We start from the raw sequence: 24754 nt of genomic DNA on the forward strand, positions 1-24754 counted from the left end.
GTTCTGTGTTAGAAACAGTAATTCAAATCAAAGATTCCTAATCAGCTCTTAAAGTGACATGCTGATAATTACAACCTCAGGAACATGTTAGTAGACAAACAGCACATTATTCAAACAGAGAAGTCCTGTAACCTCAGTACTAGTAGGTAATTAATAAATACAATATAGTAAAAACTATAATAACAGTATATTAATAACGAAAAAAATTTCAATCTAAGCCTAAATCTAAAACTTGTCTTGTCTTAATAAATTATGGGGCTGTCTAATTAAATACTCACTTTAATTCCAAAATATAGACTTAAATTTAGAACAAAATTCACCTTCTTAAACTTTTTAATTTTAATATATAACTAATTGAACATTGGTCATTAAGACCTGGAAAAGCATAAGAATTAAGTTTAATTTGCCAAAAAAGCTCTCTCTCTTCAAGCAACAATTGAGAGGGAGCTCCTTGTACGTTGTCAATAATTTGATCAATAATGATAAACTTAAAATTATGATCATTAAATAGAGAAATATGCTTAGCTAGCGCATTCTCTAATTTGTTCTTCCTAATAGCGTAAAGATGTTCATAGATTTGGTCCTGGAGTCTACGTTCGGTCTTACCTACGTAGAACCCTGGACACTGTTGGCACATAGCTAAGTACACTACCATACGAGAATTACAGTTTGTCCTGTGTTTCAAACTAAAAGTTTTACCATTAATCATAAATTAATTAGTTTCAAGTATACTACTACACCTGTTGCAATTTTGACATTTAAAAGTCCCGGGAGTTTTGGCAACTCTAACTGGGGATTTTTCCATCAGGCTTTTCAAATTACTTCCTCTCCTGAAAGTAATTTCAGGTCTAATCCCCAATTTGTTGTACAAGAGTGGGTTAGATTTAAAAATGTCCCAGTTCTTTTTAATAATGTCAACAATAGTGTAACTGTCCATATTGAAAGTCAAAATAAGTCTAGGGTAGTTCTTATCGTTAGCACCAATTGAATCTAAACACCCATGGTTAGATACATTTAATGAAGTACTCACATTACTTTCATCACTAATCTGTATGATTGTGTGTCTTGTGTTCAGTATGGGTTTAAATAACCCTAAACGCCTTTTCTGAGCTACTTCTGTAATAAGTGACTCAAGAAGTACAAGGGGATACCCTCTAGATACAAACATAGATTTAAGATGTTCACATTCATCTTCAAAGTCAGCCTCCAGGCTTACTATTCGGGCTGCCCTCACAAGTTGTCCCTTGATTACTGATTTCTTTTGGAAATAAGGGTGACAACTTGTGAAGTGTAAGAGTGAATTGGAATAAGTCACTTTTCTGTGAATGGTAGAGGTATATGCTCGTAAGTCCACCTTCTTCTCTAACCATATATCCAAGTAAGCCACTGCACTAGTACTGAAAGTGGAAGTAAATTCCAAAAATTCAGTAGAGGAATTAAATATATCCACTATAGATTGACCGACATTCTCATCCCCATCAATAAGTATAAATATATCGTCCAGAAACCTTGTGTAAAAGTGGATTTTCTCTGACAATAAGTTGTTATTAAACACATATTCCTTTTCCCAATAAGCCATCACTGTGTTCGCTACACTGGCTCCACAAGGGGAGCCCATTGCTACCCCTACTTTCTGCAAATAGAAATTATCTCCCAAGGTGAAAAAGTTGTTATATAAAATTATTTCCAAAAGTTCACTCACTAGGGAGATTTCATTTGGGGAAGCATTTTTGTGTTTAAGCATGGCAGCTACCCAATCAGTTGCTATAGAATGTGGAATACAAGTGTAAAGGTCCTTGACATCGACCGTTAAAAAATTAAGGTCGATGTCAAAATCCAAATTGTTAATCTTGGCTAAAAAGGACCAAGAATCCTTGCAAATATGTTCATCGTCAGCAAGATATTTTTTAAGAATAGAATCTACAACTTTCGCACAAGTATATGTGGGTGAACCACGACTGTCTACTAATGGACGCATAGGGGGGTGAGAAATGTCCTTATGGATTTTGGGTATACCAAAAAGCCTAGGATATCTTGGGTATGAAATTAACATGTAATGGTATTGTTCCTCTTGTAACCTACCCTCAATGTACATATCCTCAATGCTACTCTTAATGAGTGAATAAGCCCTGTTAATCTCAGATCTTGAACTAGCCTGGTATGCTGCGTTGTTGACTAAGTCACTCATCCTTTTTAAATAGTCTTCCTGGTCAAAAATAACTGCCCCTCCTCCTTTATCTGGTTTACAAACACGTAAATTGTGTAAACTAACAAATTCAATCAGTTCTCTTTCTTCACTGTTAGTATTTGACTTCATAATGTGTTTGATGTTATGTCTCAGATCAAGTTCACACATTGTTTCAAATAATTGAATCAATGGGTGTAGTGGGGGGTTAAATGTACTAGTAACTCGAAACGGGTTAGATTTGGTACTGTTTGACTCATATCCCCCTAGCATAAGGTTAAAATTTAATTTCCTGGAATAAAGTTTGATGTCCAATGTTGTTTTAACTAAGTCCAAGTTATTTTTAGGCACATAAGTATAACCCTTAGCTAGTAATTCTATCAGCTCAGTGGGAATAGAAACTGAAGAAAAGTTGTAAATTTTAAAATCACCAGTGCAGTTCACTTTTATAGTCGGTACAATTTTTTCAACTGCAGGTTCTTGACTTGTTAATAAATCAGCATTAATCATTACATTATTATCATGCTCAAGTGATACATTCATGTCAATGTCATCCAAATAATAAGTAATAACATCTTCACTTTCTATATTTGGTCCCACAAGGGCTAATGGCTCTTTAAATACTAAGTTCATTTGGTGTTGTCCACTTTCTTCATTCACCGTAAAGTGTTGATCAGTTCGAATCAAAGAGACATCAGTCGAGGGACTTACAGGTGAAAACTCGAAAATCACACAGTTAGGTGGTGACACTACACAATTCACCTTTGTTTTGGACCTCTCATTCTGTTGAAAGAGGTATTGTTCTTTTGTTTTGGTATAGCCCCTTGCCGAAGTCCCTCGTGAAAAACCTGATTCTGTTGGTAAGGTTGTGGGTGTTGACTATTAAAGGTGTTATTTTTATTCCGGTTCTGCAAACGTTCACCACCAGATTGGCTTCCTTTTTTTGGAGGATAGTGTCTTGGTTCTGTTTGGGATAGTACGACCCATGCACTCGTGTAAGTGCTTATAGAGTGCATCTGTACAGGATTCAGCAGTCGTAACTGTACTGTCCATCTGCATGGGGGTCATGAAGTTCGCCACTTCTGTCTTAAGAAGCATGAAGCTGGCTTTGGATAAATTTTTTACCATGATTTCCTTAATGGGGGTGGGGGTGAGATGTGGATATCTAGGGCGATTAGCTTATGGTCGGATCTGACCAACAAGGAGTTGACTTCAGGTGTGGAACACCGGTCACTCATGTTAGTAATGACTAAGTCTAGGATACTGTTGCCCTTGCTGGGGGTGTGGATAATCTGATCCAGGGCATTGGAATTTATGAATTCCAGAAAGCGCTGAGCGAAGGAGTTGGTACAGGAGTAGTTTTGACAGTTAATGGTGGGGTAGTTTAAATCGCCCATTATTAGGGTGTTTGGTTGAACTCTAATATTTTCCATTATATCAAGAAAAGAGGAGTGGGAATCCTGGGGCCTGGTGGGGGATCTGTAGCAAGCTACAGCATGGATTGCAGTTTTGCCCAGAGTTAGTTGCACTTGGATAACCTCGGATGCATTATGCTGAGCAACTAGCCTGGAGATGTGGATATCCTTTATGAATATGGACACACATCTTCGACTGTATTCACTGTTGCAGTCATCACCTGTGGGTTATCCCAGCTATGGTAGCCCTCGGCCGGCCCGATTACCAGAGTCAATGTTTTTCTGTGTCGGCTGCTGTCGCTTTTAGTCTGACGTCAGGTCATCAGTGCTATAAAGCAAGGCACCCGACGCCATTACATCAGTTTTTCTTGCCCTAACCCATCAGAAACACAAGGAAATATGGTAGAGTGGTCCTGGTGGCTAAAAGCCACCATGAGAAGCTTATGTTCCCCTAAGGGAAGAGAATATAAGGGGGAAGGAGGGAGGGAAACCAGAACTGCCAACAGTGAATACATTCAAACATCTACATTTATGGTAAGTGTACACAACTGTATTATGTTCTTTGTGTTTCACTGTTGCAGTCATCACCTGTGGGAGGACTCCCAAAGCTGAGGAGAGGGGTGGAAGGATTATTTAGAGACCTAGGCATGGGTCAGCATGCCCTGCACATCTGCAGAGCCAAATCCTGCCCTAGCCTTAGAGAAAAGAGGTAGGTGGTAATGCTTTGTAAAGGTATGGATAGAGGTCCAGGTGGCAGCTTCCAAGATGTCCATAGTGGGAACTCCTCTGAGGAATGCTGTGGAAGTGGAGGCTGCCATAGTGGAATGGGTACGAATAGACTTAGGGGGTGGTTTCCCATGTAGTCTGTAGCAGAAATGGATACAGTATGATATCCATTTGGAAATGGTTTGCTTGGAAATGGGTTTTCCCTCTGCCCCTGGAGCAAAGATGACAAGAAGCTGGTCTGTTTTTCTGAAGCTTTAGTATGGTTCAGGTAGTATCCAAGCACATCTAGTGAGTGCAGAATTCTCTCCCTCTTGTTTTGAGGGTTAGGAAAGAAGGTGGGTAGATGTATGGCCTGGTTGAGGGTCACATTAGATACCACCTTGGGCATAAAGGAGGGTTTGGTTCTCAGGCAGACTCTGTCTGCATGGAAAATGATGAAGGGCTCAAAAGCCATGAGTGCCTGAAGTTCTAAAACCCTTCTGGCTGAGGTGACATCTAGGAAAGCAGTCTTCCAGGAGAGGTATCTCAATTCTGCAGTAGCAGCAGGTTCGAATGGTGGTAAGGTTAACTTTATTAAAACATAATTCAGGTCCCAGGCTGGTGTGGGTGGCCTTCTGGGAGGTCTGATATTAGAAGCCCCTCTGAGGAATTGTTTAATCAAAGGATGTAAGAAGAGGGGCTGATCGGTATCGAAATGAGCTGAAATGGCCGAGGCATGGATTTTAATAGAAGAGAAGGAGAGGCCACTATTGAGTAACTCTGGTAGGTAGTCCAGGATAAGAGGAATGGAAGGTTATGAGGTACTGCCCCCTCTGGACTGGCTCCAGGCACAGAATCTTTTCTATTTCCCTGCGTAAGATTTTCTGGTGCTGGCCCTCCTGGCCTCTGTAATAATGTCTAGGACCTGTTTGCTTAACAGGGGCCCCCTTGTTTGCTTTTAAAGTATTAGCCATGCTGACAGCTTGAGAGTCTGCAAGTCTGGGTGCAGCATCCCCCCCCACCCCACCCCACTTCGGTCAACAGGTCTGAAATCAGGGGAAGCTGCCTGGGAGGCTGTAATGTCAGGCTGCGCAGTAAGGGGTACCAATGCTGTCTGGGCCAATCTGGAGCAATGAGGATGGCCCTTGGTCTCTCCTCCTTTATCTGGATCAGTACCGTGGGAATCAGAGGCAGAGGAGGGAATGCATACACAAAGAGGGAGTTCCAGGCAAGGTCAAGGCATCCACCTTCCATGCTAGCTGTTGATACTCCCTGGTACAGAATTTTTTCAGCTGGTGGTTGAGGTGCGAAGCAAAGAGATCCATCTTCAGAGTTCCCCACTCCTGAATGACTTGCAAAAAGATTTTTCTGTGGAGTTGCCATTTGTGGGGGTCCAGTAAGTTTCTGCTTAGGTGGTTTGCCAGGGTGTTGCTGATCCTTGGTAGGTAATGGTGTAATCCCATGGAGGAGGCTGTCAGCCAGAGGTTCATGGTTATCCTGCACAGAGGGTAAGATTGGGTCCATCCCTGTTTGTTGATATACCACATTACTGTGGTGTTGTCTGTTTTGATAAGGAGATCCCTGGCCTGAGATGGGGTTTGAAGGATGTCAGAGCTTTTTGTACTGCCATCATTTCTGTCTGATTGATGTGTAAGGGAAGGTGCTGTGCATCCCAAAGACCTTGGGTGCACCTGCCTGCTAGGTGAACGCCCCAAGCAATGACTGAGGCGTCGGTGGTGATGGACTGTCCTGTAGGGCAGAGGATGAAGGGAAGACCCTTGTTCTTGGCACAGGCCCCTACCCATCAGAGAAACTCGGCCCTTATACAGGGGATCAGAGGGAGAGAGGTCTCCAAAGGCTGAGAGTGCTGACACCAAAGGTTCTTTAGATACCAATGAAGTTTCCTCATGTGAAGCCTGGCCAGAGGAATTAGAAGGATGCAAGATGCCATGTACCTCAAGGCTTACAGGGACTTCCTCGTAGTGAGGTGACTTCTGAAAGCCAGCTGGGTAAAGTAGAGGGACAAAAAGCTCTGGTTTTCTGGGGATAGGAAGGCCATTTGGGATACTGTGTCCAGCAGAGCTCCCAGAAAAATGATCTTCCTGGAGGGTGTTTGCTTCGATTTCTTCTCGTTGATGGTGAACCCTACAGAAGTTAGGAGGATTTTGACAAAGAGAAGGAGCAGCTTTTCTTTGCACTCTGCCTGAATGAGGCAGTCATCCAGATAAGAGTAAATTTGTATACTTCTCTGTCTGCAAAATGCTATGGCCGGGGCTAAACATTTGGTGAATACTCTGGATGCAGTAGATAAGCCAAAGGGTAGTGCAGAGAACTAAAAGGTTGTGAGTCTGCTCTGAAGTGTTTGAATTTCCTGCAAGATTCCCTTATGGGGATGTGGAGGTAGGCATCTTTTAGGTCTAGGGTCACTAGCTAGGCATTTTTTGTTAGAATAGGCAGCAGCTGCTGCAAAGTTAGCATTTTGAATTTCATAGATTAGTACTAAGCTAACTGCCCTTGTGAGCCATTTTAAGCCTAGCCAATTATCCCTTGTGAGACTCAAACCCTGCATCTTGTATTTGTAAGGCAAACACTTTAACCATTAGACCACCCTCCCAACCAGGGAGGTGTTCAGAATGGATAGATCTGGGATGGGGCGCCAAGTGCCCTCTTTTCTGGGAACAAGGAATAGTCTGGAATAAAAGCCCTTGCCTGTTTGATCTGAGGGGACAGGTTCTACTGCCCCCTGGGATATGAGAGTTTGGACCGGTTTCAATGTCTCTGCCCACTGATTTGGAGGTAAGTCTGGGTACCCTCTTGGAAGTGGGAGTTCGTTGAAAGAGAATTTGTATTCCTGAAAAATCATCTTAAGACTCACTGGTCCTTTGTTACAGAAAGCCAATTTTCTTTGCAGAGGGAGAGCCTTCCTCCTAGCTTTTGGTGAGTGAAAGGAGGGGAGAGGGGGGAGAGTGAGTTATTGAGAGATTTTGCCATAGAAGGATGGCTTAAAACTCCCTATGGGTTCGTTTGGTTCTCTGCTGCCCCTGGGATAGGGGTCTGGATGGCCTGTCCCTGCAGGGCTTACCTTGGCCCTGTCTGCTAGGTGCAGGGAAGGACCAGTGCTTCGAGGGAAAGTTCCTGCTGAACCTGGGAGGTTGAACCTAAAAGAAATATTTTACTGTTTGCATAGATTTTGATTTGTCTTCCATATTTTTAAGCACCTCTTCTGCTTTTACTTCAAACAAGTGGTCCTTATCCAGGGGTGCATCAATTTAGACTTGACATGATCAGGGAGAGGTTGTTCCTTCAACCCTGCACGCCTCCTAATGACAGATCCTGACACTGCTGCCTTGCTTGAGGCTTCTAGGGCATCATATCCACAGTGTAATGAGTGTTTGGCCACTTGACAAGTAGAGTGCATTAAATCTGCTAACTCTTTTGAACTGGCACAGTCAGGAAAGTTTGAATTTTTTTGTTTTAATAGTTTCAAAGTGTATTGTTGATATTTTAACATATTGAACTGACAGTTGAGTGCTCTGATCGCTAAGGTAGCAGAGGTGTATACTTTTTTACCCCATCTGTCCAGAGCTCTGGAATCCTTGTCAGAAGGAATAGGATTCATGGCAGAACTAGTCTTAGCTCCTTTAGGTCCCTGTGTAATGAACTCTGAGTCTGCAGCATGATTTCTACACAGGTATTTGTGAGAATCTGGTACTCTGTAATACCTGTCAGGTTTACTGGGAGCAGGTGGGAGGGCGTCAGGGGCCAAGCTACATTCATGGAAAACATCATCCACCACTTCTAAAATAGGGGGGATGGACAGTGGTCTGTGCTGGGGCAGGTCCAGAAACTCTCTTAGTATTTTCTTAGACTGGGGGAAATCCTGAGATTCCCATTGGAAATGTTCCCTGAGGGCGTGAAGGGTTTCCCCAAAGGAAAGGTGGTCTGGCGGGGAGGCAGAAGGAATGGATTCCTCTGCATCTGAATCCTCATAAGCAGTATGAGGTGGTTGTTCCTCTTCAAAATCTGAATAACCAGATTCCTCAGAATCCTGTTCTGTCATCATTTCAGGAGAAGGGTGTCTTTTCCTTTTAGAAGTTGTGGCCTGACTACTCCTGATAAGGGAGATGAGATATTCTGCCATTTTAAGCATTTGTGCTTGGGGTGGTGGAGCAGGAGCAAGATGGTGGCTGGAGGCAGATTTTCTAAGAGTGGCCTGGCTTCTAGGCCTAAGAGTATCCATCAGTCTGAGAGAAATGGTAGCTGGATGAGAACACGTCATTTTTGTCTAGATTCGGTAGTGCGAGAGAGCTCCTCAGAAGCCGGTGCCAGCGTTGTGGCTCCAGACCCAACTGAGGCAGCGACAGCCAAAGGCTCGGAAGATAAACAAGATTTCTGTGGCATACCGGACTCCAAAAAGGTCTTGCTAGAGGTCTGCGTAGATATCAAATCAGGCATCAGGAGCGGAGAAAGAGCCTCACTGAATTCTGGAGAACTGACGACCTGCTTAGCGGCAGAGTCGTCGGAAGGCTTAGCCTTGTGTGGTCTGTCTCTATCTTTATCTCTGCGTTTTTTCAGAATGTCCACATATTGTTGGCTGACGGACGCCATTTCGGGATGCGAAGATGGAAGACAAAAATATCTGTCTACAAAAAGAGCTCTACAGCGAATGGTTCTCGCATTAAAGAGGGCACAGAACCTGCAACACGGGACATTGTGGTCTGGGCTTAAACAAGTGACACAGTATGAATGGAAGTCTCGGTGTGGGATCTGCTTTCCACAGGTGAGACAATTGTTAACTCTTTTGGACATCTGTTAGTGCAAGAAAAAAGGATCCTCAATGGGGTACTTCACTTTAGACGTTTGCAGCTGCAATTCAAACTCTGGTAGCAACCGACCGGCACACTTGGAAACTGCTTCTGTTAAAGGCTCCATGGCAAGAAAGACTGATGTAATGGCATTGGCTGCCTTGCTTAATAGCACTGATGACTTGAAGTCAGACTACAGGCGACAGCAGCAGACGCAGAAAAACACTGACTCTGGTATTCGGGTGGCTAAGGGCTACCACAGCAGGGATAACCCACAGGTGATGACTGCAACAGTGAAACACGAAGAACATCTAACTTGTGCAATCAGAAATAGCTTAGCAAGTCCAGTTATGCACATTCTTAAGACAACATTAAAACTGGCTATTTCTCAATATTTGGAAAAGGGTTTCTGAGCTCACAGCCTACAAGGGAAGCCATTACACAGACCCAATAATTATAGACCTATCAACTTCATGCATATATTGTGCAAGATGACAGACAGAATCATTACGAAACTTACTCAGGCAGATAACAGGAAATAATCTTCTCCACAACTTAACCTAGTATGGTTTTGTCAAAGGCAGACTTTGTACCTTTAAACTAATTTTTCTGACAATATGACCTCCACCAATGGATGATGTTCTTTTATCTGTCCATGCAGCTTTCCTAGATTCTGGCTGAAAAATGCAACTCTATACCTCACATCAGTATTATAGAAGTGAAGGCAAACAAAGCTGTAATGACTGACTACACAGTCATACACAACAGGCAAGAACTATAAGGCTTCCCATGGTCATCAATCTTGTCAGCTCCATCTGGAGGACTTTATTCTCTTTGCCGCCACCTTTTTTTTTTAAATGCCAAGCCTGACTCAACAAATATGTAGATGACTGCAAACTTGGAGACATTGTCCTTAATCTGGCTGATGCCATCCTCCTTCAAACTGTACATGAACAATACAGTAGAAATTACCTAGTCTTCAAAGTAAAAAAACATACAGCATTCTGGAATATGGCAAAACCCCTTCACCAGTTTTATGCACTACTGAAGCAAAAGCTAAAATGTGACTAAAGTAATAAAATATCTTGGAGTCCTTGTAGATTATGACCTCTCATTTAGTACTCATACAGCCACTAATATCCACAAAGCATAAAGAGATGGCCCACTGATTTTCCATGGAGCTGACAGTCAGGCCAGGGGAGTAGCTATCCACTTTACAAAGCTATTATCATACCACTTTAGAGTACTGTTGCCTGTTCTATAACATACTCAGCTGCGAGCTGTTATAATTGGCAACATAAAAATTCCTCACAAAGAGGCTCAGTGGGATTCAATGCTTCTTTTATAGCCAAAGACTACAGAAGACCTCCCCCCTCTATATCTCTGCACCTTCTTAAAAGAAGAATTATGCCCGATATGATCAGCATTACTGCACCTCTTACCATCTGAAACCCTTTGTTTTAGACAACTCCTGGTGACCTAACAAAAGAAAGCACTCAGCTGCAGCAAAATATGAATTTCAGATTTATCATGAAATGTGACTTTATATTTTAAAGACTTCCAATCCCATAGAATAAACTCCCCTTCCACTAAACTCAGCTTATCAGTTCATATCTTCAAAAGGAAATTTTTGTATTTCGTAGGTTGCCAACAGGACTTCACAAATTATTCGCCAAACCTACGACCTGTAAAAGTACTTTTGATAGATTAAGCTATGATAGACTAGAGAGAGATCACTCAGAAATTACTTCAGCAACCACAACAAATTAACATATGTCTGTACCATTCACTATAACAGCACAAATCAAAATGATTTGTTTGCTTGAGGGCAAGACCACCCTGTACCCCCCACATGACCTGAATGTATGTACATCATCATTACAACTCTAAGCAAAAGGGATCGTAACTAGGTCATTAGTCGTGACAATGGGAACTATTGTGGTTAGCTTAACTAATGGTCTTCTGGATCAACAGCCTAGTATTGGCCTATGAAAAGGATTTGCAGATGCTAATATGTTTCAGGCACAGAGTGAGAAGACATAATTAGATGCCCATCTTTATGGGCATATGTCTTCCTCTTATCTCAGTGATAACATTCCAAACCCTCATGATACAGCAGGTCAGCAAGGTCGTTTACACCAATAAGTTGTCTCTTAATTGGTGCAACAAGATGATCTAGTTACAGTTCCTAACAAAGGTTCTGTGTTAAGTAGTGTTCCATAAAGTCAAAATAGGCTAAGATGCATACAACCAGGAAATCATATCTAGTCTAGTGGAAGCATTGTTCAGTCTGGGCTAAAAGTCAAGGAATGAGGCTTCTGTCTTATGCTGAATCTGACTTGATGAACTGCCTATGCCATTTATTTCATTCTGGCCTGGCTTGTTTTATTATGAACACTGCAACGAACTACCATTTATGCATCCTCCCATCTCTCTTTCACGGGTCACTAATTCAGTGAGTACGGTTTACCTAAAATGGGGGGGGGGTTAAACCCCAACATTTATACATTTCAGTGGGGAAGTTAAACTTAATGGCTCTAGCCCCTTACTATACATGACTAATATGAAGTGAATTCCTATGAATTCCTATTCTATAACACTCTGTTCAAACAAGAGAGGTCCTAATGTTATATATATATAAAAAAAAAATAAATAAAAATAATTCTACAGGCACAGATACTCCACTTCCATTATGCTGTCCTGTAACCAGGTCACAAAACTGATGGCTTCTTCTGGCAATGAATCCATGCTGGTTACTATCCTAGACTGTCCTTGAAAAAAGTATCCCGGACACTCCTTACTTCTAACCAACAATTACTTGATGTCTACCACCCAAAAAGGTCAGTAGGCAAACTACTCTACAAACACTCCCTTGCCCATGCTTGGAACAAACTTCCCCTTGACTTACGTTCAATCTTCCACATCTCACACACTAAAAATGAACTAACAGCTTATTTTCTCAATTCCAGAACCTGCCCTTGCCATGACCCTACCTAGTCTTCCTTCCCTTTATGTACCCTCAAAAGGACCATACTTAGTACCTCATTACACCTCTCTCCAATGTGTCTACTATGCATTTGCATAATTTTATACAAACAAAAAAATTTTATTGTTGACCTATTGAACCAAATTAATGTAAAATTGTTACTTAGCTTCTTTTTAATGCAACTTTAACTTTTTGCATGTAACCCAACATATGTGAATCTTTTTGCTATAACTGCTATTATATCAATATTGTTTAAAATTGTACTTGTTTAAAATGTACTACTGGAGCTTTTCTCCTCGGGTCGCCACTGAAAATGGGCCACAAACCCAGTTGGACAAACCCGGTTAAGAAATGTCAATAAATAAATAATAAATAAATAAAGTAACCAACCAGCTGTCCTCTCATGATTCTCTCCATGACTTTCACTACCACTGCTACTCAATTTATCATTCCCCAGTGCCCCTCTCTCAACATTCAAAAGATACCACACTTGCTGCTCTCCAAGTCCATTCCTCAGCACTTCACAATGGCCAGTAATTTTCTAAACATCTTCATCAGGGGGATCTGCCTATATACAGACCTTAATCCTGAGAACAATGCAATGGCATCTCTGGTCCATGTGCTTTATGGTCCTTAATGACTACCAGTTCCCTCCCCTACTTCCTCAGTGTCATTCCTGGTGTCTGTCCACAGTTATCCCATCCTCTGCTTTCTCTCTCTCTCTGCTAACATCACATTCACTTGCCCCTTGGTTTCCTTCACAAAGGGCAAAGCAAAGAGAGATTTTTTTTCTATTTTTTTTTTCTTATCTTTCATGACCTCCCCTCCAAGTCTGTCCTTTTTTTCTGCCATATTTCTAAAGATGTCCTTGTTTCCTATTCCTAACCACAGTTATCTTCCTTTTAGCATTTGTCTTTGCTGGCCTCACCACATTTATTGTCTTTCTAAAAGCCTGCTGCGTTGTGCTTTTTCCACATAGCTGCGTTTTGTATGCTTCATCTTTTATTGTAATCACAAAATCCATACTGGCTTTCTCTTCATGCTTCTTTCTCAAACTTCTGTCCACAGCCCAGTTCCATATCCAGTTTATATCATCACTTTTCTCCCAGTTGTATGACTCACTCTTAACGCTCTTGTCCAACTCAGCATAAGCCACTCTCCTAAAATCTCATGCCATCAGCTCAATATTCTTAGCCTCTCTCCCTACTCCAAAGCACACAGTGGCATGAGCACTGCTGGATAAGTATGCCATTATCTGAACATCCATGACCTAGTCTGTCTTTGTTAGGGACACACCCAGAATTCTACCCTTTCTCATCAAGTCTTGCTTCAGTTGGCCCTTAGAATTTAGAATAAAGATATAAGAATGTGGACTACATTAGCAATATAATACATTAGACTCTACTACTCAGGAGGGGGAGAGGCTAGAAATGGTGCAAGAATTGTGGTAAGAGAGGCTTCAGAAGGCAGTGATGGATATCATCAGAATTAATGACAGACTCATGGCAATCAGACTCCATGTAATGATAGGGCAGTATTTATAATATCAGCCTATGCCCCACAGCAAGGTTGTGATAGTGAGGAAAAGAGTGCATTCAGACAGCACATGCAGGACCTACTGGATAAGGCAGGACAACATGAATTGGTGTTGATAATGGGTGACTTGAATGCACATATCGGGACAGACAGAATGGGATATGAGGACTGCCTGGGTCCACATGGTTGGGGCAACAAGAATAAAGGAGAGGCCATCCTAGACCTCTGTCTGGCAAATGGCTTGATAGTAGCCAACACATGGTTCAGAAAGACAGTCACACGATCACATACAAGAGTAGCCAACATGTAACTCAGGCAGACTTCCTCCTACTAAGGAAAAGGTAACTAGGGTAGAATCAATGATTGCGAAGTCATCCCCAGTGAAACAGTTGGCCCACGGCATAAATCACTAGTTGCCGCAATCAGCTGCAAGCAGTGGTCAGAGAAGGCTCTAAGGTCAAAAGAGATCAGGCTGAGGACTGGAAGTTGACTGGAGAGAAAGTACAATAGTCCAATGAATTACTCAGGGCTCTAGCACCCCAAGAAGAGGAGGAAATAGGTGGAGTTGAACAAGAATGGCACCACCTAAAATCAACATGAGTAAGGACTACACAAAAGATATGTGGCCAAGCCAGGTATGGAAATAAGGTACACAAGGAAAGCTGGTGGTGGAATGTAGAAGTCCAGGAAGTCATCAAAAGAAAGGAGGAGTGCAGGAAGAAGTGGAAGATAGAAAAGACCAACCAGGCTATGAAGAACTACTGGTTGGCTAACAAAGAAACCAAGAAAGAAGTTGACATAGCAAAGAAAAGGGCATTAGAGGCACTTTACCAACTTCTGGAAACTGACTCAGTAAGTGGCACAAAGAAACTACATCAGGTTGTAAGGCAAAGACAGAAAGAAAATGAAGATAGTCCAACACCCTTCATAAGGGATGCCAGCAGCAACTTGCTCACCATTCCACAGGACAACAAAGGCAGATGGAGTATTTCCAGCAGCTTCTGAATGAAGAAAACCCCACATAAGCTGTACTGCCCCAGAAACAGACTACGATGAGAGATGAAGAGAAGCCCACCCTAGATGAAGAAAGAACAGCAATTAAGGAAAATGAAGTCAGAGAAAGCAGCAGGCTCAGATGAGGCCACAGCAGATATGATAAGGATGCTGAGTGAGATAGGGGAGAAATGGCTCCTGAGGGTGCTCATAGCAGTGTGGAGAGAAAGGTGTATCCCAGATGAATGGAGAATAAGCATACTTGTACCAGTGTATAAGAACAAAGGGGGCATCCACAACTGTGGGCAGTACAGATGCATCAGACTCCTATCACAATGCATGAAAATTCTGGAGAGGGTAACTGATCAACAGATATACAGAGTAGTAGAATGTAAGATAGGAGATAACCAGTTTGGGTTCAGATCAGGATGCAGCACAACTGACCCAATGTTTAGCTTGTTCTCAAGTATCTGTCTCACTGCAGAGATGAGGAGAGAGTCCAACTGGGCATTCCTAGACTTGCAGAAAGCATATGACAAAGTCCCAAGAAAGTTGATCTGGGCAGTACTGCAGTGGTTTGAAGTCCCAGAAACATTGGTAGAATTAGTGCAGGCTATGTACAAGGACCCAGTGACTCAAGTACAAACAGTGTTCAGCCTCACAGAGGGGTTCTCAGTGGTAGTGGGTGTACACCAGGGTTCAGCTCTAAGCCCACTGCTGTTCATACTGGTGATGGACTACATTAGCAAACAGGTCACAGGGGACAGATCAAAAAAGTTTTTCTTTGCAGACGATGTGGCATTACAGGCAGACACTGAGCAAGAACTTCAGCAAAGGATAAGGAGAATGGAATGCAAAACTGAAGGCACATGGGATGAAACTAATAACAGATAAGACAAATTGGGGAAATCAGAAGAAGCTGAGAATTGAGACAGAAGGGTGGTTGATGAGAAGGGAAGTCTGAATGAAGAGGTCAAAGCTAAACTTGGATGGGCTGCAGCCAACTAGCATAGAGTGCCAGGTGTAGCTATGACAGAAGAATGCCAAAGAAGCTTAAAAGTAAGGTGTACAAGACAGTGGTGCGACCAGTACTACTGTATGGTACAGAAACCTGGGGAGTAAAGGCAGAACAGTTGAAGTAGCTAGATGTGATGGAAATGAAGTGCCTGAAAAGGGTGGCAGAATGCACACCGTGGGACAGATGAAGAAATGAGGACATAAGAGCAGAAGCCGAAGTAGCTCCAACTGCAGAAAAGATCAAAGAGAACAGATTACTGTGGCTTGAACACGTGCATAAAAGCAGAAGACAATCTGGTGAGGAAGATTCAGGATAGACAGGAAGAAGACAAGAGGGAGAGTGGATGTCCAGCAAAGAGGGTGATGGATTGTGTGAAAAAAGATCTGCAACAGTCAGGCATGAGTGTTGAAGAAGGCAGGAGTCTGGCACTGAACCGGGAGAGATGGCAACAGTTAACACAATACCCTGACTCCATGTAGAAAAGGGGAGGGCTGATGATGACATAAGCACATGGCAATGGACCTTGATTTTCCTTAGCTTTGTCTTTTTACATTCATCACCACTGAAGAGGTATCCAATACTTGGAAAACTATGACAGTTATTCAAGTCTGAAACAGAAAAGATGGGTAAACCTTTCAAAGATTTACTATTGTTTGCAAACGACATTCTGTCGGCTGCAATGTGCCAAAAATCACAATGTCGAACGCAGAAACAGTTTTGCACCACATAGTCGATTCCACTTCTGCAAATGCACAACTGCATTTACATAAGTGTAAGTCGACTATCTGCACAGAGATCACGGTACAGTGGGGAGTGGAAATTCATCCACATCCCCACTGTAGTGCGATCTTGGAGTTAGAATATATAAGTAGGGGGGCGCAAAAACGTGATAGCCGTATAGGAGTTTGATTTACATCAGCTCCTATATGGCTATCACGTGGTGGTTTGGACAACAATGTCGAGTCAAATGCGTCCAGTATTTGGTTCGACATTATCAACGTTAGTTTTTTTTACCTTCGGTATTACTATTCGTTTATTGGAACGGAAAATGTTTTTCCGTTCAAATAAACAATAGTAAACCCCTTTCAAAAAATTATCACCCAATCACTTTCTTAAATAATGCTAAAATAAGTTGATGGACTTGGAATGCAAGAATTTTGTACATTATGTATAATTTCTTGGATCTGTAACTTCATATGTTAAAATTCGATGTTATCCTTTGTATAATATCACTTTGTGTCATTGTACTTCATTGTTTACACCTGAGAATTCTTGGCAACGGTGATTTTTCTTTAACACTGGGCTGACAGCAAAATTGGTCAGAACTTACCAGTTCTTTATCCTGTTAAGTTCAAATAAATACATCTTAGGAAACCACTGCATTTTAGATCTGCTAGGTGGTAACATACTAGACCTTAATATCACACACTTTGCTGTAACACTCATTTCTGGAGTGTATTAATGGAGCTCCATTCATAAGGAATGACAGTAACCACATGCTCATCAGTTTTTGAGGACATCAAGGGCAGATGGGTAGAGTACTCCAAGAAACTTCTGAAAGAACAAAATTCCTCTGAAGATGCATGGACAGCCTAGTACAAAGTGCACCAAGAAGAATGAAGGCAAACAAAACATCAGGCTTACATGAAGTCATACAAAATATAATCAAGATTTTGACTGCAATGCAAGAGAAAAGTCTCCTAAAAGTACTGAATGCAGTACAGAGAAGCAAGTGTACTCCAGATCACTGGATAATAAGCATCCTAGTGCCAGTGTACAAGAACAAAGGAGAAATTTACAACTCCAGGCAGTAAAGTGCTATCAAACCCGTCACACTGAATGAAAGTGATGAACAGGGTGACTGCTAAACAATTCTACAGAGCAGCAGAAAGTAAGCTAGGGCATGAGTAGTTCAGATTTACATCAGGATGCAGTACAACAGACAGAATGTTTGTTGTAAGATGGACAATGTAGAAGAAACGAAACATGAGGAAGAGTGCCCAACTGGGCATTCCTAGACATGGAGAAAGCATGAGATAAGGTCCCAGAAACACTGAAATAATTACTGCAGGAATGTACAAGGCCCCACTGACAAAAGTATGAAAAGTGTTTGGACTCGCAGAGTTCTCAACAGGAGTGGATGTGCATCACTGCTCAGCTCTGACCCCATACTGTTCATAGTGGCAAGACTACACCAGTGAACAAGTCAGCAGTGACAAGTACAGTACACCTGTACAGTATTAATATACAAATCATTGTGAGAAGCACTGCAGAGCTAATCAGGTATGTATTATGTACTGAATAGTACCTGCATACCAAGCAAAGGGCTGCATAATTAAAAATGCAGTGAAAACATGATAAGGAGGAGCATGCTGCTTAACAGCAGAAGCAGAGCTACAGTAAAATGCTTGAACAAAATGATGGACATCACAGCTAAGACAAGCTAGTGTGTCCAAGTCAATGTAAACTCACATGTACAGCTGCAGCTAGTTGGTACAAGAAGGAATGCACAGGTGAGCAAAACAGCTAAGAGAAAGATGAATGTGGGGACACAGCTCAGTGGCAACCCTGTTCAGCATATAAACAGACAAGTAATAGGACAGGTAGGTAAATAGGAAAGGGGACAACAGCAAGCAAAGGTAAAAACAGAGATTAACCAAAGGTGGGAAAAGGGTACTTTTTTGTGAGTAAAGTAGCACCTTTTGCAAGTTTCACAAAAGAAAGGTGTCTGGCTCCATGGTGCAGAGGGATGGAACCCTGACTGTGACCAAGGCAAATTGGAGTAAAATTAGCTGCTCCAGCAATAGAGGAGCCAGTCAAAGTGGAAGGAGTGAAGTGACATGGCCTGCTAAGCTCTCTAGCACACTGGGTATAAGGGTTCTGCAGTGGAAACCAGGGAAGCTGCCCATCCAAACTGGAGGATGGCCTGTGACTCCACCCCCACCCCTCCCCATCAAATGTTTTCTGGACTGCAACTTCACAACATCTTCAACTATCTGGCCTTTGACCCCCCCCCCCCCTCAACTGGACTTTCAGGTCATCTGACGTGTTCAGATTTTTCAAAGATATTACTAAAATGAAAAGGAAAATTAATGTCTAATCTCTGGAATGTCTACTTCATGCACAATCCTTACTTCAGAAGGCACTGAAAGACACGGCCAAGGTTCATGTATGGAACTGCACTCAGACCTTTTCTTCATTCAAGAAACTGAAAACATCTACATTCAAACTGTCCTAATCACTAGCAGTAATGGAAACCAGCACTCCTATGAACAGCTGCTTAATATCAACTCAATATCCTTCCAATCCCTAACAAATTAAACTTATTCTTGAGCTTGCATCACACAAGAGTGCAGAGTTTGGCATTGTGCATCCCTATTTTCAGTGCCACCATGACAACAGATTTCTAATACTGCACAAAGTATTTTTTAGGGATTTTATGGTGCTTCATATCTAAATGAATCTCTTACATACACTTCTAGAAAACATGCCTCCCCTAAAGTCATAACTCACTTGACAGCGTTCAGATCTTGCCCCACAACCCCAGCTATGCCTTAAGTGTAACAGACTAGCTTTTTGTATTTTGGATATTTTAGTTTCTATATGTCAGATATGGAAAGCATAATATTTAACCACTTTGCAAATGGAGAGGTAAACTCTTTGCTACTTTCATCTCTCTCTTACACACACACACACACACACACACACACACATGAATGAAAGCATAATAAACATATGATGTGCAATACTAGCACCTCTGTCACCTTCAACTTACCTGTGCAGAGGGGATATGCTATCTGATGTCTTCAAACTACTTCTTGTTGAGACCACATTAAAGCTGTCTGTGCAGTCACACTGTACATGGAGGAAGAACTTAGGGTGGCGGTTTTCTACAACAACGATCAGCCCAGCCCAGCCATGGGTTAGGTAGTAGCAGGTCATTCCCTCACGACCCTGTAAATAGACAGCAGACATTTAGGCATCAATCTGATTCTGATCAATTGCTGTACCAGGACTCTAAAAAAATGAGTTCCTTCATACAGCACTGAAACCACAATGGCAGTATGGCAGTACATGTTCAGTAAGACGGATCATGAATTCACAATTTTTCACAGTTGCTACTGCTTAGAAACATGCATCACAGCCAACAAACTAGTCCACATTACTATGTGCATTTGTTAATAACCAACACACTGGTCTCGCCCCGTGGTACATGGGTATAATGGGAAAATGGTCACTCTGCCCTGAATTTAAGCAAAGAACAAAATAATTCTGCCACCACACTGCTAGAAAATCACACTGAATAGGTGCTAAAGAAGCAAGAACACTGTCTCCAGAGAGTCCAAGAAACCAGTCATTAAAAATACTGGCACTAAGAATTAAGAGACAAATCATCTGAAATTATGATGTCATGGTCTTGTCATATTATAGGAGCATACAGTGCAATTTGGAAGAAACATTATACTGAAAACCAAAAATGTGCCAGTATGGCAGTCCCCTTTAGGACCTATTTTAGGTAAAACAAATTATAAAATAATACTAACAACCTAAAATGATACAGAAGCATTAATACCGTATAAAATACATGAACTTCAGTTTCCAGGTGGCAATGTCCTTTAATGTTTATTTTCTCCGTTAGCAGTACATACCCAAAACAAATAACAGTAGTTGTCTCCAAAGGTGGATCAATAGTATTAGCATTTTCTTTAGCACTTCTATTTTATATCCTTCCCTCTTTAATCAAAACAAAAATAGAGACTACACAGTAGGACAAACATGCAGACATTCATGTGTTGTCCTGCACAGACTGCACACTCATCTTTGAAGTGAGGAAGATAAAAAGGCTTTAAATCCTATTCCCACACCAGGTACCAGTAATAAACAAGCGAAGAGAACCAGAGCAAAAGATCAGCAACAAGCTTAAATAAACATAAAAGTATTAAAATATCATCATTAAAAAAAACAGGAAAAAATAATCAAAACTCTTTCGCACTGCACTTCCCTTTTATTTATCAAATCTTTTTAAAATAACTACTGGAAATTTTAAACACAAATATTTTGCAATACTCTAAAAAAAAAATCCTCTAACCCAACCTCACTTTAAGTTACATATATAATTTTAAAATTCCTTTAACATTATTTAATTTTTCTACTTTTTACTGCCTCGTGCTGCATTAAAACTATCTTGTCACGTTTTCAATAAAAATGCTACAAGTTAAATCTGTTGATCATGAGTCCCCACCCGACCCTTTCATATAACACATTAGAAATCCTGTTCAGTATTACTTAATCTTTTATCTGCAACTCTGACTCAACAGAGTTCTTACTTACATTTACTATATCACAGAAACACATACACTATGTCTTTCAGTTTTCCCTTCTCCTCAGTCCATCAGCTTTCCGTAGTCTGTTTTTACTAAATTTAACTCTTTATATGCAAATTATTAAATGCAAGCCTCCAGGTAAAATTCCAGAGAGAATATTCCCTTATAATATTTTTCCTTCCTCTAACAGCTTGACAAATTTCCTCTGTCAAGGCCTCCTTCACTGAAACCATACAAAATCCTACAGAATTACAGTATATCAGACTTCTCACACTCTGAACTTCTGTCCAATCCAAGTTTATTTATTTATTTATTTTTATTTTACATTTGTTAACCGGGCTAGTCCAGCTGGATACATGTCCATTTTCAGTGGAGGCCCGAGGAGAAAAGCTCCGCTAACTACTTCATAATAAAATAATACAACAATATACAATAGTATAAAACAAAAAAAAAAAAAAAATGTTAGTTAAACTAACCATTTCATACTGCTAGTGTTACAGAACGTTTTTCGAAGGTAAGGTGTAGTTTCCGAACTCTAACTACCCACCCTATTCTTTTATTGCCACAACTCCCATGATTTTTGACACACTACATCTCATCACCACCACAACTATGTTGCATCTCTATATGTATCTTATATATGTATACATAAACACATATGGATAACATTTAGTTTAAGGCTTATTTTATCTAACAAGACTAAAAAAGTGACCTAATACATATTTCATCTAATCCTAGAAATCCTAGCCTACACTACATAAATTTACATACATCACTGATTATAATGGATGATTGTCATTTGATAATTGCTGGTGATACTACTTTTTCAGATTAGGGTTAAAATAAGGGTATGAAAGGGGATAGATTTAGTGTTGTGTGTGTCTACTGCAGTGTGTGGTACGTGTCTAAATGTTTTATATAGATGTAGTGTTTTCCAAGGTAAGGTATAGGGTTAGGGTTAGCATGCAAGGTGGTGCAGTGGGAGTAAAGCCCCTCTGCATCAACCTACTAATCATTGCTAACCTTAAAAGTACACCATACCTTAGAAAAACCTTTCTGCAACACTAGCAATATTCAGATAAATTGTGTCTGAATGCATGATAAGGTTTTGGTTAACAGATCGCAAAAGTAAACTGTTTACTTCCTTTTATGATCTGTATTTAGTTTGTACACACACATTTTATAGATACATATATAAACATAACTATTATACACACATTACACACCTCTATATATTTTTATGTAAGGCTGTGTCAGTGCAAATATCACACACACACACACACACACACACACACACACACACACACACACACACACACACACTCTCTCTCTGCGTGCGTGTGTGTCTGTGTGAATATTAAATATATACAGTTGTATATTAATTTATACCTCACTTATCTACATCTCGCTACACACAAAAAGCAAATCTAAAACGCATCTTATCTAAACCTACCCTATATACGAATGTCACAACGTGAATCAAATTTCACTTTGATAGACCTATGTACTGTGACCCACTTTAATCCGATCGTAATACTTTTCAGCATAAGGTGAGTCCAGTTAAGTTAGCACCTCATATTATCAAGAGTTTTTAGTGCTAGACGCTCAAGGTCAGTGTTGCATCCCTGCCTGTTCCTTTTTTTAAGTCACAAAGTGCTCTCTTCCTGGTTCCCAAAGTGTTGTGCCCACACTTCTTTGTACCCAGTATGGGATAGTCTAATGGAATGTTTTAAAGTTTATGAGAGAGGATGGGATAGGGCGGTCATGTTGGTGCAGCGGTTAGCATTGCCGCCTCACAGCAAGAGGTTCTCCGGTTTGATCCTTAGCTGGGTTGCCTCCTGTGTGGAGTCTGCATGTCCTCCCTGTGGTCGCGTGGGTTTCCTCCGGGTGCTCCAGTTTCCTCCCACATCCCAAAGACATGCTGTAGGTAGATTGGACACACAAAATTGGTCCTAGGCGTGTGTGTGTGTGTGTGTGTGTGTGTGTGTGTGTGTGTGTGTGTGTGTGTGTGTGTGTGTATGTGTGTGCCTTCTGTGGAAGGTTAGGCACCGGGCTGGCAACTCGGCACTGTAAAACTCCACTGCCAATAATGAGCAGACAGGCGACCCCTAACTGGGAAAAAGCCAAAAGAAGAATAATAAGAGAGGATGTAATAGCTGAATGTTGTTATAATGAGAATTTTGCATATGAACTTTGCTGTAACACTCATTTCTGGAGTGTAATAATGGAGCTCCATTCATAAGGAATGACAGTAACAACATGCTCATCAGTTTTTGAGGACATCAAGGGCAGATGGGTAGAGTACTCCAAGAAACTTCTGAAAGAACAAAACTCCTCTGAAGATGCATGGACAGCCTAGTACAAAGTGCACCAAGAAGAATGAAGGCAAACAAAACATCAGGCTTACATGAAGTCATAGAAAATATAATCAAGATTTTGACTGCAATGGAAGAGAAAAGTCTCCTAAAAGTACTGAATGCAGTACAGAGAGGCAAGTGTACTCCAGATCACTGGATAATAAGCATCCTAGTGCCAGTGTACAAGAACAAAGGAGAAATTTACAACTCCAGGCAGTAAAGTGCTATCAAACCCATCACACTGAATGAAAGTGATGAACAGGGTGACTGCTAAACAATTCTACAGAGCAGCAGAAAGTAAGCTAGGGCATGAGTAGTTCAGATTTACATCAGGATGCAGTACAACAGACAGAATGTTTGTTGTAAGAAGGACAATGTAGAAGAAACGAAACATGAGGAAGAGTGCCCAACTGGGCATTCCTAGACATGGAGAAAGCATGAGATAAGGTCCCAGAAACACTGAAATAATTACTGCAGGAATGTACAAGGCCCCACTGACAAAAGTATGAAAAGTGTTTGGACTTGCAGAGGAGTTCTCAGCAGGAGTGGATGTGCATCACTGCTCAGCTCTGACCCCACACTGTTCATAGTGGCAAGACTACACCAGTGAACAAGTCAGCAGTGACACACAAACAAATCTGTTGTATGCAGACAATATGGCACTAGAAGCAGACTCTTAACAGGAACTTCATCAAATGATAGAAAGCTGAAAGCACATGAGTAGAAATGGAGTACAGCCAATACAGTGGTCATGGCAGCAAATGGGGGAATCAGACAAAGCTATTTATTTTTAAACAAACATCTTTATTACATTAAGTAATCAAACATGTATACAAATGAAAACAAACCATATTGACATATTTTTGTTGCAAGCATTATATATACCATATAATCTTCTATACAGTCATTGTCAAACATTTCACAGCTCATTCAGTTCCTGCCTTCCCTTAAATCTCATTCCTCCTCCAAAACATTATTCTGCACAGACTGTTCCCACAATTCCCATTTTTTTTCTATGTAATTTGCTCCTACCCTTTTCTAAAGATCCTACCATCCAGTTCTTTTATCTCCGTTACTTTATTCACTACTATTACTATGGTTGGTTTAGACCGATTTTCATTTTTTAGTAATTGCTTTTTTTGGCAGCCACCAGAATTAAACTCAGCAAGGCCTTACTATGTCTAGACAATTCCAATTCTCTATCACAGCCCAAAAAAATTATTTCCTTAGTTACACTAATTTGCTTACCCAGTAATTTTGACAGAGACATTTTCAGGGAATTTTTAAAAAACTGCCAACTTATTACACTCTCAAAAGAATGTTCCCAAGTACCTCTTTTTTCCCTATCATACTTCCAACATCTGTAATCTACCTGAGGAAAAATTCTTTGTGTAGTCTGCTTGGAGTATAAAAATACCTATATACACTGC

General features: G+C 41.0%; 1 protein-coding gene across 1 annotated transcript in view; it reads right to left on the reverse strand.

Moving 5' to 3' along the window:
- The window catches only part of CAPN15 (calpain 15), a 1742089-nt gene that overhangs the window by 83312 nt on the left and 1634023 nt on the right, over nucleotides 1–24754 (reverse strand). The window contains exon 13 of the mRNA XM_044088958.1: nucleotides 19419–19597. Coding sequence (XP_043944893.1) covers nucleotides 19419–19597 — 179 coding nt within the window. The remainder of the gene's footprint in view (nucleotides 1–19418; nucleotides 19598–24754) is intronic.

Source organism: Protopterus annectens, chromosome 12.part0, assembly GCF_019279795.1.
Source record: "Protopterus annectens isolate FY-2018-M chromosome 12.part0, PAN1.0, whole genome shotgun sequence".
In the NCBI taxonomy this organism is placed as follows: Eukaryota; Metazoa; Chordata; order Ceratodontiformes; family Protopteridae; genus Protopterus; species Protopterus annectens.